This window comes from Chiloscyllium punctatum, chromosome 4 (genome assembly GCF_047496795.1).
Source record: "Chiloscyllium punctatum isolate Juve2018m chromosome 4, sChiPun1.3, whole genome shotgun sequence".
Taxonomy (NCBI): Eukaryota; Metazoa; Chordata; class Chondrichthyes; order Orectolobiformes; family Hemiscylliidae; genus Chiloscyllium; species Chiloscyllium punctatum.
In genome coordinates this window covers 95,311,939-95,326,420 of record NC_092742.1, presented here as the reverse complement: position 1 = coordinate 95,326,420, position 14,482 = coordinate 95,311,939, and the positions used below count along the sequence as shown (strand labels likewise).

Here is a 14,482-nt window from a genome sequence, read left to right as displayed (position 1 = left end):
ACATAGCGTCAGATGATGTGGAGTCTGTGTGGGTGGAATTGAGGAACCACAAAGGCAAAAAAACATAATTGGAGTTGTGTACAGACCTCCTAACAGTGGTCAGGAGCAGGCACGCAACATGTACCGGGAAATAGAGAAGGCATGTCAGAAAGGCAAGGTCACGGTGATCATGGGAGACTTCAATATGCAGGTGGACTGGGTAAATAATGTTGCCAGTGGATCCAAAGAGAGGGAATTCATGGAATGCTTATAGGATGGCTTTTTGGAATAGCTTGTCATGGAGCCCACAAGGGAGCAGGCTATTCTGGACCTAGTGCTTTGCAATGAACCAGACTTTATAAAAGATCTTAAAGTAAGGGAACCCTTAGGAAGCAGCGGTCATAATATGGTCGAGTTCAGTCTGCAGTTTGAAAGAGAGAAGGCAAAATCGGATGTAATGGTGTTACAGTTAAATAAAGGTAATTATGAGGGCATGAGAGCGGAACTGACAAAAATAGACTGGAAGCAGAGGCTTGCAGGGAAGACAGGAGAGCAAAAATGGCAGGAGTTTGTGGGTATAATTAAGGACACTGTACAGAGGTTTATCCCCAAGAAAAGAAAGATTATCCAGGGAGGGATTAGACAGCCATGGCTGACAAAGGAAGTCAGGAAATGTATTAAAGAAAAAGAGAGATCCTATAAAGTGGCCAAGAGCAGTGGGAAATCAGAAGATTGGGAAGGCTACAAAAACAAACAGAGGATAACAAAGAGTAATAAGAAAGGAGAGGATCAAATATGAAGATAGGCTTGCCAGTAATATTAGAAACGATAGTAAAAGTTTCTTTCAATACATAAGAAACAAACGACAGACAAAAGTAGACATTGGGCCACTTCAAACTGATACTGGAAGCCTAGTGATGGGAGATAAGGAAATAGCAGGAGAACTTAACAAGTACTTTGCGTCAGTTTTCACAGTGGAAGACAGGAGTAATATCCCAACAATTAAAGGGAGTCAGGAGGCTGAGTTGAGTATGGTTGTCATTACGAAAGAGATAGTGCTAGAAAAGCTAAAAAGTCTTAAAATTGATAAATCTCCTGGCCCCGATGGGATACATCCTAGAGTTCTGAGAGAGGTGGCTGAGGAAATAGCGGAGGCATTGGTTGAGATCTTTCAAGAGTCACTGGAGTCACGGAAAGTCCCGGATGATTGGAAGATCGCGGTTGTAACCCCATTGTTCAAGAAAGGATCAAGACAAAAGATGGAAAATTATAGGCCAATTAGCCTAACCTCGGTTGTTGTTAAAATTCTAGAATCCATCATTAAGGATGAGGTTTCTAAATTCTTAGAAGAGCAGAGTCTGATTTGAACAAGTCAACATGGATTTAGTAAGGGGAGGTCATGCCTGACAAACCTGTTGGTATTCTTTGAAGAGGTGACAAGTAGGTTAGACCTGGGAAACCCAGTGGATGTGGTCTATCTAGACTTCCAAAAGGCCTTTGATAAGGTGCCACACGGGAGGCTGCTGAGCAAGGTGAGGGCCCACGGTGTTCGAGGTGAGCTACTGGGATGGATTGAGGATTGGCTGTCTGACATAAGGCAGAGAGTTGGGATAAAAGGTTCTTTTTCAGAATGGCAGCCGGTGACAAGCGGTGTCCCGCAGGGTTCAGTGTTGGGGCCACAGCTGTTCGCATTATATATTAATGATCTGGATGAAGGGACTGGGGGCATTCTAGCGAAGTTTGCCGATGATACGAAGATAGGTGGACAGGCAGGTAGTACTGAGGAAGTGGGGAGACTGCAGAAGGATCGAGACAGTTTGGGAGAATGGTCCAGGAAATGACTGTTGGAATTCAACGTGAACAAATGCGAGGTCTTGCACTTTGGCAAAAAGAATAAAAGCACAGACTACTTTCTAAACGGTGAGAAAATTCGTAAAGCCACAGTACAAAGGGATTTGGGAGTGCTAGTCGAGGATTCTCTAAAGGTCAACATGCAGGTTGAGTCTGTGATTAAGAAAGCGAATGCGATGTTGTCACTTATCTCAAGAGGGTTGGAATATAAAAACACCATTGTGCTACTGAGACTTTATAAAGCTCTGGTTAGGCCCCATTTGGAGTACTGTGTCCAGTTTTGGTCCCCACACCTCAGGAAGGACATACTGGCACTGGAACGTGTCCAGCGGAGATTCACACGGATGATCCCTGGAATGGTAGGCCTAAAATATGAGGAACGGCTGACGATCTTGGGATTGTATTCATTGGAGTTTAGAAAATTAAGGGGAGACTTAATAGAGACATACAAGATAATACATGGCTTGGAAAGGGTAAATGCTAGGAAATTGTTTCCGTTAGGTGAGGAGACTAGGACCCGTGGACACAGCCTTAGAATTAGAGGGGGTAAATTCGGAACAGAAATGTGGAGACATTTCTTCAGCCAGAGAGTGGTGGGCCTGTGGAATTCATTGCCGTAGAGTGCAGTGGTGGCCGGGACGCTAAATGTCTTCAAGGCAGAGATTGATAGATCCTTGTTGTCTCGGGGAATTCAGGGCTACGGGGAGAATGCGGGTAAGTGGAGTTGAAGTGCCCAGCAGCCATGATCGAATGGCGGAGTGGACTCGATGGGCCGAATGGCCTTACTTCCACTCCTATGTCTTATGGTCTTAAAACTGTTGAAGATATTGCAGTTTTGAAAATGAGTTACCATAACTCATTTTGAGTTGTATCGATAATGTTGCCTATTCTGCAGTGGGGCAGAATGCTCAACAGAATGAGTGTTCGTTTGTGTGTGTACAAGTGTCCTATTGGCCCAACAGTCCATTGCATCCGCAGCTGTGGTGGGGACCAGAGGGCTCAGCGTATTAACAGTTATGTGGTGGTTCCTGGGCAAGCGGCTATACTCAAGTGTTTACACAGAGGAAAACATTCAGTCTGTGAAAGAGAAAGCACCTAATCTCTCTCTCACCCCTTCCCTGCCATGTGCAGAACATTGGATAAAAGCGAATTACTGCAGAAGCTGGAATCTTTTGGTTTCAGATTCCAGCATCCGCAGTATTTTGCTTTTATCCAGTGTTTAACCCACTGCCACCTCTCTTCCAGGAATGCCTATCCTGAAGTAGTACTGCTCTTCTCTCCAACAGCTTTGACAAGGGTCAGTTAGACTTGAAACGTCAACTATTTTCTCTCCTTAAAGATGCTGCCAGACCTGCTGGGATATTCCAGCATTTTCTCTTTTGGAATGTGGAGAACATTTCCTGTAGCTGTTTTCGCTTACCGTTTTGTATTGAACTGCTCTCTCTGCAACTTCCTTTATTGAAAGGATAAATGAGATAATCCACCTTCAGACGCACCCAAAAGGGTGCATCTTTAACAGGTTGTGAAATTTGGTGTATTCACAACCACGCTTTGCTCGCAAAGAATTGGAAGTAGGCGACAGAAAACTAAAACAACTCATTCATGTCTGTAAGAACATAGAACAGAATGTTGTACTGACCCTTTAACCTACTGTCAGATCAAACAAATCTACATACCCTTCAGCTACTACCTTCCATATACCTATCCAAGAGTCACTAACATATCTGACTCTGCTACCACCACTGGCAGTGCATTCCACACACCCACTACTCTGTGTAAAGAACCTACCTCTGACATCTCCCCTAAATCTTCCTCCAATCACCTTAAAAGTATGCCCCCTCATGATAGCCATTCCGCCCTAGGAAAATGTCTTGACTATTCACTCTATCAATGCCTCTCATTATGAAGGAGTCACTTTGTATGTTTGTCTTTATTGGTCAGTGCATTGCGAATTGGAGTTGGGAGGTCATGTTGCGGCTGTACTGGATATTGGTAAGGCCACTTTTGGAATACTGTGTGCAATTCTGGTCTCCCTGCTATAGGAATGATGTTGTGAAACTTTAAAGGGTTCAGAAAAGATTTAAAGGCTTAAAGGGAGAGGCTGAATAGGCTGGGGCTATTTTTCCTTGGAGTGTTGGAGGCTGAGGGGTGACCTTACAGAGGAGAGGCAAGGATAAGGTGAATAGCCAAGATCTTTTCTCGGGGTGGGGAAGTCCAGAACTAGAGGGCACAGGTTTAGAATGAGATGGGAATGATTTAAAAGGGACCTGAAGGGCAACTTTTTTGCGCAGAGGGTGATGAGTGTATGGAATGGTCTGCCAGAGGAAGTGGTGGAGGCTGGTACAATTACAACATTGAAAAGGCATCTAGATGGGCACATGAATAGGAACTTTTTAGAGGAATATGGGCCAAATGCTGGCAAATGGGACTAAATTAATTTTGGATATCTGATCAGCATGAACGTGTTGGACCAAAGTCTGTTTCCATGTTAAATAACTCTGACTATGGGTGGCACGGTGGCTCAGTGGTTAGCACTGCAGCCTCACAACACCAGGGTCCCAGGTTCAATTCCAGCCTCGGGCGACTGTCTGTGCAGAGTTTGCACATTCTCCCCGTGTCTGCGTGGGTTTCCTCTGGGTGCTCCGGTTTGCTCCCACAGTCCAAAAATGTGCAGGTTAGGTGAACTGGCAAAGCTAAATTGCCCGTAGTGTTAGGTGAAGGGGTCAATGTAGGGGAATGGGTGGGTTGTTCTTTGGAGGGTCGGTGTGGATTTGTTGGGCCGAAGGGCCTGTTTCCACGCTGTAAGTAATCAAACTAAAGTGACTAAGTGAAAACTCCCTCCCCAAACATTGTTTGATTCTCAGGAGACAAATTAACTTGCAGACACAGGTACAAATTTGTACTAATAAAAATTGAGTATGCAAGATGTACATCAAACCCATCCAGCTGGCAGCTGGTGGAGAACTATATAGCAAAGGAACAGTAACCATATTCATTGTGCAGTGCTGAATTTGAACAGAAGGACATTAGCAATGCACGTCCACCATTTCCATTTTAAAAATAGCCCAATTAAGTTTGAAATGAACATATAAAATCCAGTAAATTTAGCTATAGATGACAGAACTCCTAATATGCAATGTGATTTACTTACTCTTCTGCCATTTTGATATTCTTCAGTATGTGAACATAAATAAAAAGGGCTTGTTCATGTAGACCCATCCGACCCATCAGCAATGCTCGCTCCTCCAGTAACCCTGAAATACAACCAGAAACATAATTACCATGTTCACTCTCACCTTCTTTTTCCCATTGAGGACTTTCTCCACTCAAAATAAAGACCAAGCTGCAGCGTATGAAGTTGCCACGGTCGTAAAGTCTAGACAAGTCAAAATGCAATAACAGTGTTCCAAATTCACATTTCAGAAAACAAAGACCCATGAAAAGAATGAACCAGAACAGGGATGACACAGAGAGCTTTGAGAAGGAGGCAAGACCTGTGGGACAATTTTAGAAGGAATTAAAGATGACACTTCAGAAGAGCAATAGACATGTCTTATTTAAATGTAGAATAAAGGAAGACATTAACTCAGGAAAGAATAAGGCCTTTTATGGATCAAAGTAGTAATTGGAGATAACCCAGAATATGTGTCATAATCCTCAATAAATACTTTGATTCTTCTTCACAATGAAAAATGATTATGCAGGTGGAGACATCACTGTGGAAGACTGACATTTTTAGCAGAAATTAATATGGGGGAGGGGAGAAGAAGAGTATTTGTGGGTTTAACAGCTTTAAAATTGATATATCCACAGGCCTGTATGAGATTATACCAGGCAGGTGAAGGAGATGAGGGAGAATATATCAGGGGTCCCAGCAGCAATTTTCAAATCCACTCTGGCCACAAGCAAAATGCCAGGACTGGAGAACTGCTAACATTATCCCATTATTAAAAACGGGAGGAAGAAATTACAGGCCAGACATTTTAACCTTGGTGGTGGAGAAAATATTACAAAGAGGACTAAGGAACAGAATTTATCTATGATATGCTTGAAATGATAACTGCATTTAAACAAAATTCAAGTCCACACGTTTACGATTCAGCTTTATTTCAGCTGACCACACCCCTTTAAACTCTCATCACATTGAATACTAGCTCCCTTTGTTTAGACACGAAACTATCACCCTCACCTTGACCTCCTTCCACCTAGCGTATTTCCAACGCCCCTCCCCCAAGTCCCTCCTCCCTACCTTTTATCTTAGCCTGCTGGACACTTTCCTCATTCCTGAAGAAGGGCTTATGCCCAAAACGTCGATTCTCCTGCTCCTTGGATGCTGCCTGACCTGCTGCGCTTTTCCAGCAACACATTTTCAGCTCTGATCTCCAGCATCTGCAATCCTCACTTTCTCCCCTTTGTTTAGACAACCAATTTAAACCCATTTAGCTCTCAAATGATATATTCATGTATTCCCTCATTCCATTAGGATTGTAGGCATTCATTCAGACTGTACTAAATGATAAAGATTCCCCTTTTTCTTTTTAGAAAAGTCAACCTCCAGAACTATGGATCAGAGCTGGAAAATGGGACTAGGTGTGGTTAGATCTTTGGTTGATTGGCGCAGACACAATGGATAGAATGGCCTCCTCTGTGCTGTAACATCTTTGAGTTAATACAATAATTTGGGACAAAAAACAAATTCAGAGGTCAGAAAAGACTCCTGAATCAGAGAGTTTTACAACATATAGCATATACCTTATCTATGCTCCTCATACTCTTACACATCTCTATCAGGTCCCCTCTCAACCTTCACTGCTCTTAAAAAAAAATCCTTCCTATCCAATCTTTCCTCATTGCTCAAAAATAATGTCAAAATGAATGGCAGCATGTACAACTATTGTTAATTAACCTGCTAATGTTATAACATACCTCCATTAAATAAATTTAACAAAACTACACAGTAGTGATAACAACTATCTCAATACACATTACACATGCTTCACAAAAGCAATGAAATATTCAAACAAGTTATATTTATGATCATTTTGTCTGGACATTTGGCCACTTACCATCGAATGGAAAGTCACTGATGAGCTTGCTAGGTTGATAATGTGTGGAAATTTCCAAGAAACACAACAGCTTGTTTCTATACTCTCCCAACTCCCCATCCTCATTTCCAGCAGGAACAGGAATCTCATCTAGAACAATAAACTATGGTGGTTACAATACAATTTTTAAACTACATGCAAAGCACGAGAAAGTTTTAAAAAAAGGAACTCGAGACTTCAAGTTTTGGTGATGTTTTAAGAAGGTGAAACAGGCAGAAAATCTCGGATAAACTGGCTGCTCAGAAATGACAAAATGAGTTGGACAAATGGATACAATCTACATACTATATTCAACATACAATTTAATTAGACTAGTACACATTTTGAGTGTATAATAACTGGTATCCTAATGTTTTCACCTTACAGCTCAGAACTTCTTAGGATTTGCTGATTTTCAGATCAAGTGCACAAGACAAATGAAAGTGCACAACTTTCATTTAACGTCATCTTGAATGGTTTCAAAACCATTCATGGAGTAATGGATCATTCATGTTCTTCTTCCTTTACGCAACACTTTGCACTTGTCTGGTCAAAGTGTATATCTCTGAACAAAAACCATTAACAAAACCAAAATATTGCACGTAGAAAAGGGAATAGATGTACCTAGTATTTGATGTTGAAGAAGCTAAGGAAGGCAAAGTAGAAGTCATATTTGTGATGACCATAAAAAGACAACAAACTTGAGCCAGATTACAAATGTCAAGCTAAAATCTGTAGGTATCCCTGCACAGAGTCAGCAATAATGAAATGAGATCCAAATAGAAAAATGGAACCTGGAAAAATCCTGACGCCACTGAAGATGTTGCAAAGAAGAGACTACAGACCTTTCGACTGAAGACTTCATATTCAAAAATGTACTCTCCATTTTTAATTATTTTCTAAAGTGGATTGAAAAAGTCAACTTCATTGAGAGTTCAATGTGACTTCATCAAAGTTGACATTCCAGCTTTATACTGAGGGAGCTGTGCACTGTCAATGAGACATTCAAGTAAGACTCAAATGCCTGTTTAGATGAATGTAAAAGATCATGTACTGCTTTTTCAAAGAAGTTCTTCCACAAATACTTCGAAAACCGATTTACTTGTCTTAGCTTAAATAACTCAGTTAATTTTCATTATCATCACTAAAATGTGTTCCCTCTTGGTCTCTTTCTTTTTCTAGAGTCCATAACATCCACACTCCTGATGTGAGAACAGAAATGCTACCCACGTCCAGTTCTACCATTGGGAACAGCATGCCACAGATAAAGTGCTTACTAAGAGTTTTGTTATCCTGTTTTAACACAGTGTGCTGCAAACCCCAACATTTGCAACTTGATAGTGCTCCAGCATGAAGCTCTTGTAATGTTCAACTGCAAAGATCTTTAAAGTGAAGTTCTCATATTCCAAAATAGGCCTGGGAAATCAACAAATCACTTAACAGCTCACCAGCTTTCTGTATTTTTCTAACAAAACAAAATTGCTACAGAAGCTGAGTCAGGTCTGGCAGCATCTGTGGGGAGAAACAGAGTTAACATTTCGAGACCTGTGACCCTCAGTATTTTTACAACAATTTGTGCTTTGTTTTAGATCTCCAGCAAATGCGAAAGTTCTTGGTTTTAAGTCTAATTTTTTCTTTACATGTTGAGTTAAAATTACCTTGTTTTCTTTGGAGAAAACTAGTCTTATTGCAGCAAAGATCCAATGACTTCATGTTATAAAACTTATTTTTATTTGTTCATGTATATAAGCACTAATTCTAGCACTGAGCTATGGGCACACCACTCAATGCCACACTGCAATCTGAAAGACAATCATATACCATGACTTTTCTTGTCCTTCATTTTTTTTTCTTCATGCTGGCATTAATCTTCCTATTCCATAGATTTAAAGCTGCGCAACTGTTCTATTCAACCATATTATTTGTTGAGAACAGGTTCAAAATTGAACATGGAGAGTACACCCCATTAAAAATATAGTGAAGAATAGAAGAAAAAGATTGGAAGAGAGAGAGAGAGAGCACGAGAGAGAAGTAGTCGTCATGAGAAAAGAAAACTACTCAATTTTGGCTGAATGGTACAAGATTCAATTCCCAGCTTATTGTACTGATATTTTGTTCCACACCAAATGCAACTAAAAGTAACTTGGAGCGACTTTTATGAGAAAGAGAAGCATATTAAGTTCTGTTGCTGCTGCGCAGGGCTGTGGTACTGGAGGGTGGGTTGGCTACTTTTATTCCTCTGAGCCGGATTCAGTATAAATGTAGGTATGGACTATATAATCCTACTTTCTCTAACAGGGTGGAATTTGACAGCAAGGGAGACCAATGCTATGGCACTATCAAGCAAGGTGAGCAAAGTGCTTCAAGCAAATGCTTTCAAGGAGAGGGGAGCAAATTAATAGCAGAAAATATGTATTCAGAAGGAAATGCACTTGCATACAATGCAGATTCTTCACAGTCATAGCTCTTACCCTCAGGCAGAGAATTGAGGTATTCCTTCATTAGGGCTTGCACCTTCTCACGATATAGTTGGATCAGGCAGTTGTGGAAGACTGGTCCAGTTTCTTCCCAGATATAGATAATATGTTCCTAGGAAAGAGGATAAACAACATTTATTTCTACGACACTAATAAAGACGACCTGTGACAATTATGGTATCAATAAAAGTCAATTTGACTGGGTAAAGATGCATTGTTGAGCTGTCTCGGATCCATGCATCCTGATGAGGAAATATCCCGTCAGTTTACCTAAAGAACAGAATGCTGCTAGAATCAAAGCACTTTGAGAAGTTGAGAAGAATAGTGAAGCTCATTCTTAAAAAAGCAATAGCACCACAAGGTTAGTTTCTAGGGTTAAATCTTTGGTAGACAATGAGGACATTAAACAAGATGAATATTTCAAAGATTTGAACAAGGTGAGAGGCTCAAAGAAGGAGAAGATAACTACAATATTATTGTTTGTGTTATGGGTCACATCTCCACAAACATAAAACATTATGGAGCAGTACAGGCCCTTCGGCCCTCAATGTTATGCTGACCTGTGGAACAAATCTGAAGCCCATCTAACCTACCATTCTCCTCCATATGCCTATCTAATGAGCATTTAAATGCCCTTAACGACTGCTGCAGGCAGTGTGTTCCATGCCCCTACTACTCTTGAGTAAAGAAACTACGTCTGACATCCAACATCTATCACTTCTCAATTTAAAGCTATATCCCCTCGTGCTAGCCATTGCCATCCTAGGAAAAAGACTCTTACTGTCCAACCTATCTAACCCTCTGATTATCTTATAGGTCTCAATTAAGTCACCTCTCAACCTTCTTCTCTTCAACGAAAACAGCCTCAAGTCCCTCAGCCTTTCTACATAAGACCTTCCCTCCAGATCAGGCAACATCTTAGTAAATCTCCTGAACCCTTTCCAAAGCTTCCACATCCTTCCTATAATGGGGTGACCAGAACTGTACGCAATACTCTAAATGGGGCTGCACCAGAATTTTGCACAGCTGCAGCATGACCTCATGGTTCTGAAACTCAATCTACCAATAAAAGCTAACATACCGTAGGCCTGCTTAACAAACCTATCAATCTGGGTGGCAACCTTCAAGGATCTATGTACCTGGACACAGATCTCTCTGCTCATCTATTCTACCATTAGCCAAGTACTCTGCATTTCTACTCCTCCTTCAAAAGTGAATCCCCTCACACTTTCTGCATTAAACTCTATTTGCCACCTCTCAGCCCAGCTCTGCAGCTTATCTATGTCTCTCTGTAACCTACAACATTCTTCGTCACTATCCACGACTCTACCAACGTTAGTGCCATCCACAAATTTACTAATTCATCCTTCTATGCTGTTATTCAGGTAATTTTTATAAATGACAAGCAACAGTAGACCCAAAATAGATCCCTGCGGTATCCTACTAGTAAATGAACTCCAAGATGAATATTTCCCATCAACAAACACCCTGTCTTCTTTCAGCTAGCCAATTTCAGATCCAAACTGCTAAATCATCCTCAATCCCTTGCCTCTATATTTTGTGCAATAGTCTACCATAGGGAACCTTATCAAATGCCTTACTGATATCCGTATACACCACATCAACTGCTTTACCCTCATCCACCTGTTTGATGACCTTTTCAAAGAACTCAATAAGGTTTATGAGGCTCGACCTACCCTTCACAAAACCATATTGACTATCTCTAATCAACTTATTCCTTTTCAGATTATTATAAATCCTATGTCTTACAACTCTTCCCAACACTTTACCCACAACCGAAAGAAGGCTCTCAGATCTATAATTTCCAGGGTCATCTCTACTCCCCTTCTTGAACAAGGGAACAACATTTGCTACCTACCAGTCTTCTGACACTATTCCTGTAGACAACAATGACAAAGATCAAAGCCAAAAGGCTTCGCAATTGCCTCCGTGGCTTCCCAGAGAATCCAAGGATAAACCCCATCCGACCCAGGGGACTTATCTACTTTTCTATTTTCCAGAATTGCGAACACCTCCTCCTTATGCACCTCAATCCCATGTAGTCTTGTAGCCTGTATTTCATTGCCTTTTTCTAGCGTGAGTACTGATGAAAAGTATTCATTTAGCACTTGCCCCATCTCCTCTATCTCCACGCACAACTTCCCACTACTAAGCTTGATTGGCCCTAATATTACTCTAATCATTCTTTTACTCCTGGTATACCTTTACAACGCCTTAAGGTTTTCCTTGATCCTATCTGCCAACTGTTTCTCGTGTCTCCTCCTGGCTCTTCTTAGCTCTCTTTCTCACTTCAGTGATTTGGGAAAAGGTGTCGTCAAGAGTGGAAGTTTAATTAAAAATCATGGAATCCCCACAGTTGGATGTAGGCTATTTCAGCCCATCGAGTCCACACTGAACCTCCGACCAGCAGCCTGTCAGACCCAGACCCCTTCTCTATCCCTATAAGCCTACATTTACAATAGTTAATCCATCCAGCCTGCCAATCTTTAGACTAAGAGGCTAATCTTTCTGCAATCATCAACAGCACACTTATGAATGACAGGGGCCTGGCAGCGGTGTGAGCATCAGAAGGGAGGGAGATTAGAAAGATTAACAAATAGTGGCATGTAAATCAGCATGAAATTAGAATGGTACTAATTGTCTCGGTGTACAGCAAACACAATGGTGAGTGCTGCGAATGACCCTCAGAGGATGCCGAAACGAAAAGGCACACAAGGAAGTCAGAGGCTCATTTAAAAAGAAAGTCTGGGAAGGCAGTAGTAAAGAAAGAAAGTACAGTAGTGTTCTATAGAATCCCTACAGTGTGGAAACGGACCATTTGGCCCAACAAGTCCACACCAACCCTCTGAAAAGGAACCCACCCAGACCCATTCCCCAACTCTACATTAACCCCATCTAATGCACCTAGCCTACACATGCCTGAACACTATGTGCAATTTAGCATGGCCAATTCACCTAAGCTGTACATCTTTGGATTGTGGGAGGAAACTGGAGCACCTGGAGGAAACCCGGGGAGGATGTGCAAACATCACACAGACAGTTGCCTGAGGCTGGAATCAAACCTGGGTCTCTGGTCCTGTGAGGCAGCAGTGCTAACCACTGAGCCACCGTGCCGCCCATGTTGACGGATTGTGCAAGGAATTTTGAAGACAAACAAGAGAAACAAAATAAGGTATTGTAATAGGAAAGAGATGCCAAACGTGGATGAAGAACAAGGGTGAGAAAAAAAAGATTAAAAGCAGAAATAGAAGAGATGGAACAAAAGCTGGAATGGAGAGACCTAGTGATTCAGGTACTGTACATACTTTTTTGAAATTTGCGACACAAGTCATTAGGGTAGTTAAAAGGACGTTTAGAATGCCTGCCTGCATTGCTCAGGCTTTTGAGTATAGGTCTGGAACATTGCATTGAGGTTTACAGGACGTTGGGGAGGCCTCTTTGGGAGTACTGTGTGCGGTTCTGGTTGCCCTGTTATAGACAGGATATTAACAAATTGGAGATGGTTCAGAAAACATTTATCAGGATGTTGCCAGGAATAGAAGGTTTGATTTATTAGGATAGGTAGGATAGACTTAGACTTTGTTCACTGGAATGTAGGAGGTTGAGTCCTAGTCATAGAGATGCGTCACAATACGGAAACAGGTCCATCTCGCCCATGCCAATCAGATATGCTAATCTAGTCCCATTTGCTAGCACTTGGCCCATGTCCCTCTAAACCCTTCTTATTCATATACCTAACCAGATGCATTTTAAATGTTGTAATTGTACCAGCCTCCTCCACTTCTTCTGGCAGCTCATTCCATACATGTACCACCTTTTGCGTGAAAAGGTTGCCCCTTAAATCCATTTAAATGTTTCCCCTCTCACTCTAAACCCTCTAGCTCTGGACTTCCCGACTCTAGGGAAAAGACCTATTTACCCTATCCATGCCCTTGATGATTTTATAAACCTCTATAAAGTCACCCCTCAGTGTCAACATTGCAGGAAAACAGCCCCAACATATTCAGTCTCTCCCTATAGCTCAAACCCTCCAACCCTGGCAACATCCTTGTAAATCTTTTCTGAACCCTTTCAAGTTTCACAACATCATTCCTATAGGAGGGAGACCAGAATTGCACACAGTATTCCAAAAGTGGCCTAACCAATGTCCTGTTCAGCTGCATCATGACCTTACAACTCCTATATGCAATGCTCTGACCAATAAAGGAAAGCATACCAAATGCTTTCTTCACTATCCTATCTACCTGCAACTCCACTTTCAAGGAACTATGAACCAGCATTTCAAGGTCTTTTGCTTCAGCAACACGCCCCAGGAATTTACCATTAAGTGCATAAGTCCTGCTCTGATTTGCCTTTCCAAAGTGCAGCACCTCACATTAATCTAAATTAAATTCCATCTGCCAGGCTTCAGCCCATTGACCTATCTGATCAAGATCCCGTGTACTGTGATGAGTTCAGTTGAGTTTCTGGTCAATGATAACCACCAGGATGTTGATAGTGGAGGACTAAATGATGGTAACACTACTGTATGTCAAGAAGTGACAAAGAGATTTATAAAATCATGAGGAGCATTGATAAGATGAATAGACAAGGTCATTTCCCTAAAGTAGGGTAGTTCAAAACTGGGGGCATATTTTTAAGGTGAGAAGTGAAAGATTTAAAAGGGACATGAAAGGCAATTTCTTTTACACACGCAGTGGTGAGTGTGTGTAATGAACTACCAGAGGAAGTGGTGGATACATGTGCAGTTACACATTTAAAAGATACTTCATTAATGCATATACAGAAAAAGTTGAGGAATACTTGCCAAGCGCAGGCTGATGGTACTTGTTTAAACATTTGGGAACATGGTTGGCTTGAACTAGTTGGACTGAAGGATCTATTCCTATGCTATATCTGTGCAGACTCTGATCTGGCAACATTGGTGGACAGAAGTGTTTGCAGCCAGACTAGCTGAGTTTCTTCAGCAATTTCTTTTCTCGTTTCACATCTACAGCATCAGAAGTTCTTTCTTTTGTTTTACAGAAGTGATGGACTTTGGTTCAGAGTTGCATCCAAAAAATGTTGTGA

At 41.5% G+C, this 14,482-nt stretch overlaps 1 protein-coding gene across 1 annotated transcript in view; it reads right to left on the bottom strand.

Annotated features, from left to right (window-relative positions):
- LOC140476554 (vam6/Vps39-like protein) overlaps positions 1 to 14,482 on the bottom strand; it is a 100,480-nt gene that overhangs the window by 21,360 nt on the left and 64,638 nt on the right. The window contains exons 18-20 of the mRNA XM_072569337.1: positions 9,386 to 9,503; positions 6,897 to 7,025; positions 4,982 to 5,084 (exon numbers count right to left, since the gene is read on the bottom strand). Coding sequence (XP_072425438.1) covers positions 4,982 to 5,084; positions 6,897 to 7,025; positions 9,386 to 9,503 — 350 coding nt within the window. The remainder of the gene's footprint in view (positions 1 to 4,981; positions 5,085 to 6,896; positions 7,026 to 9,385; positions 9,504 to 14,482) is intronic.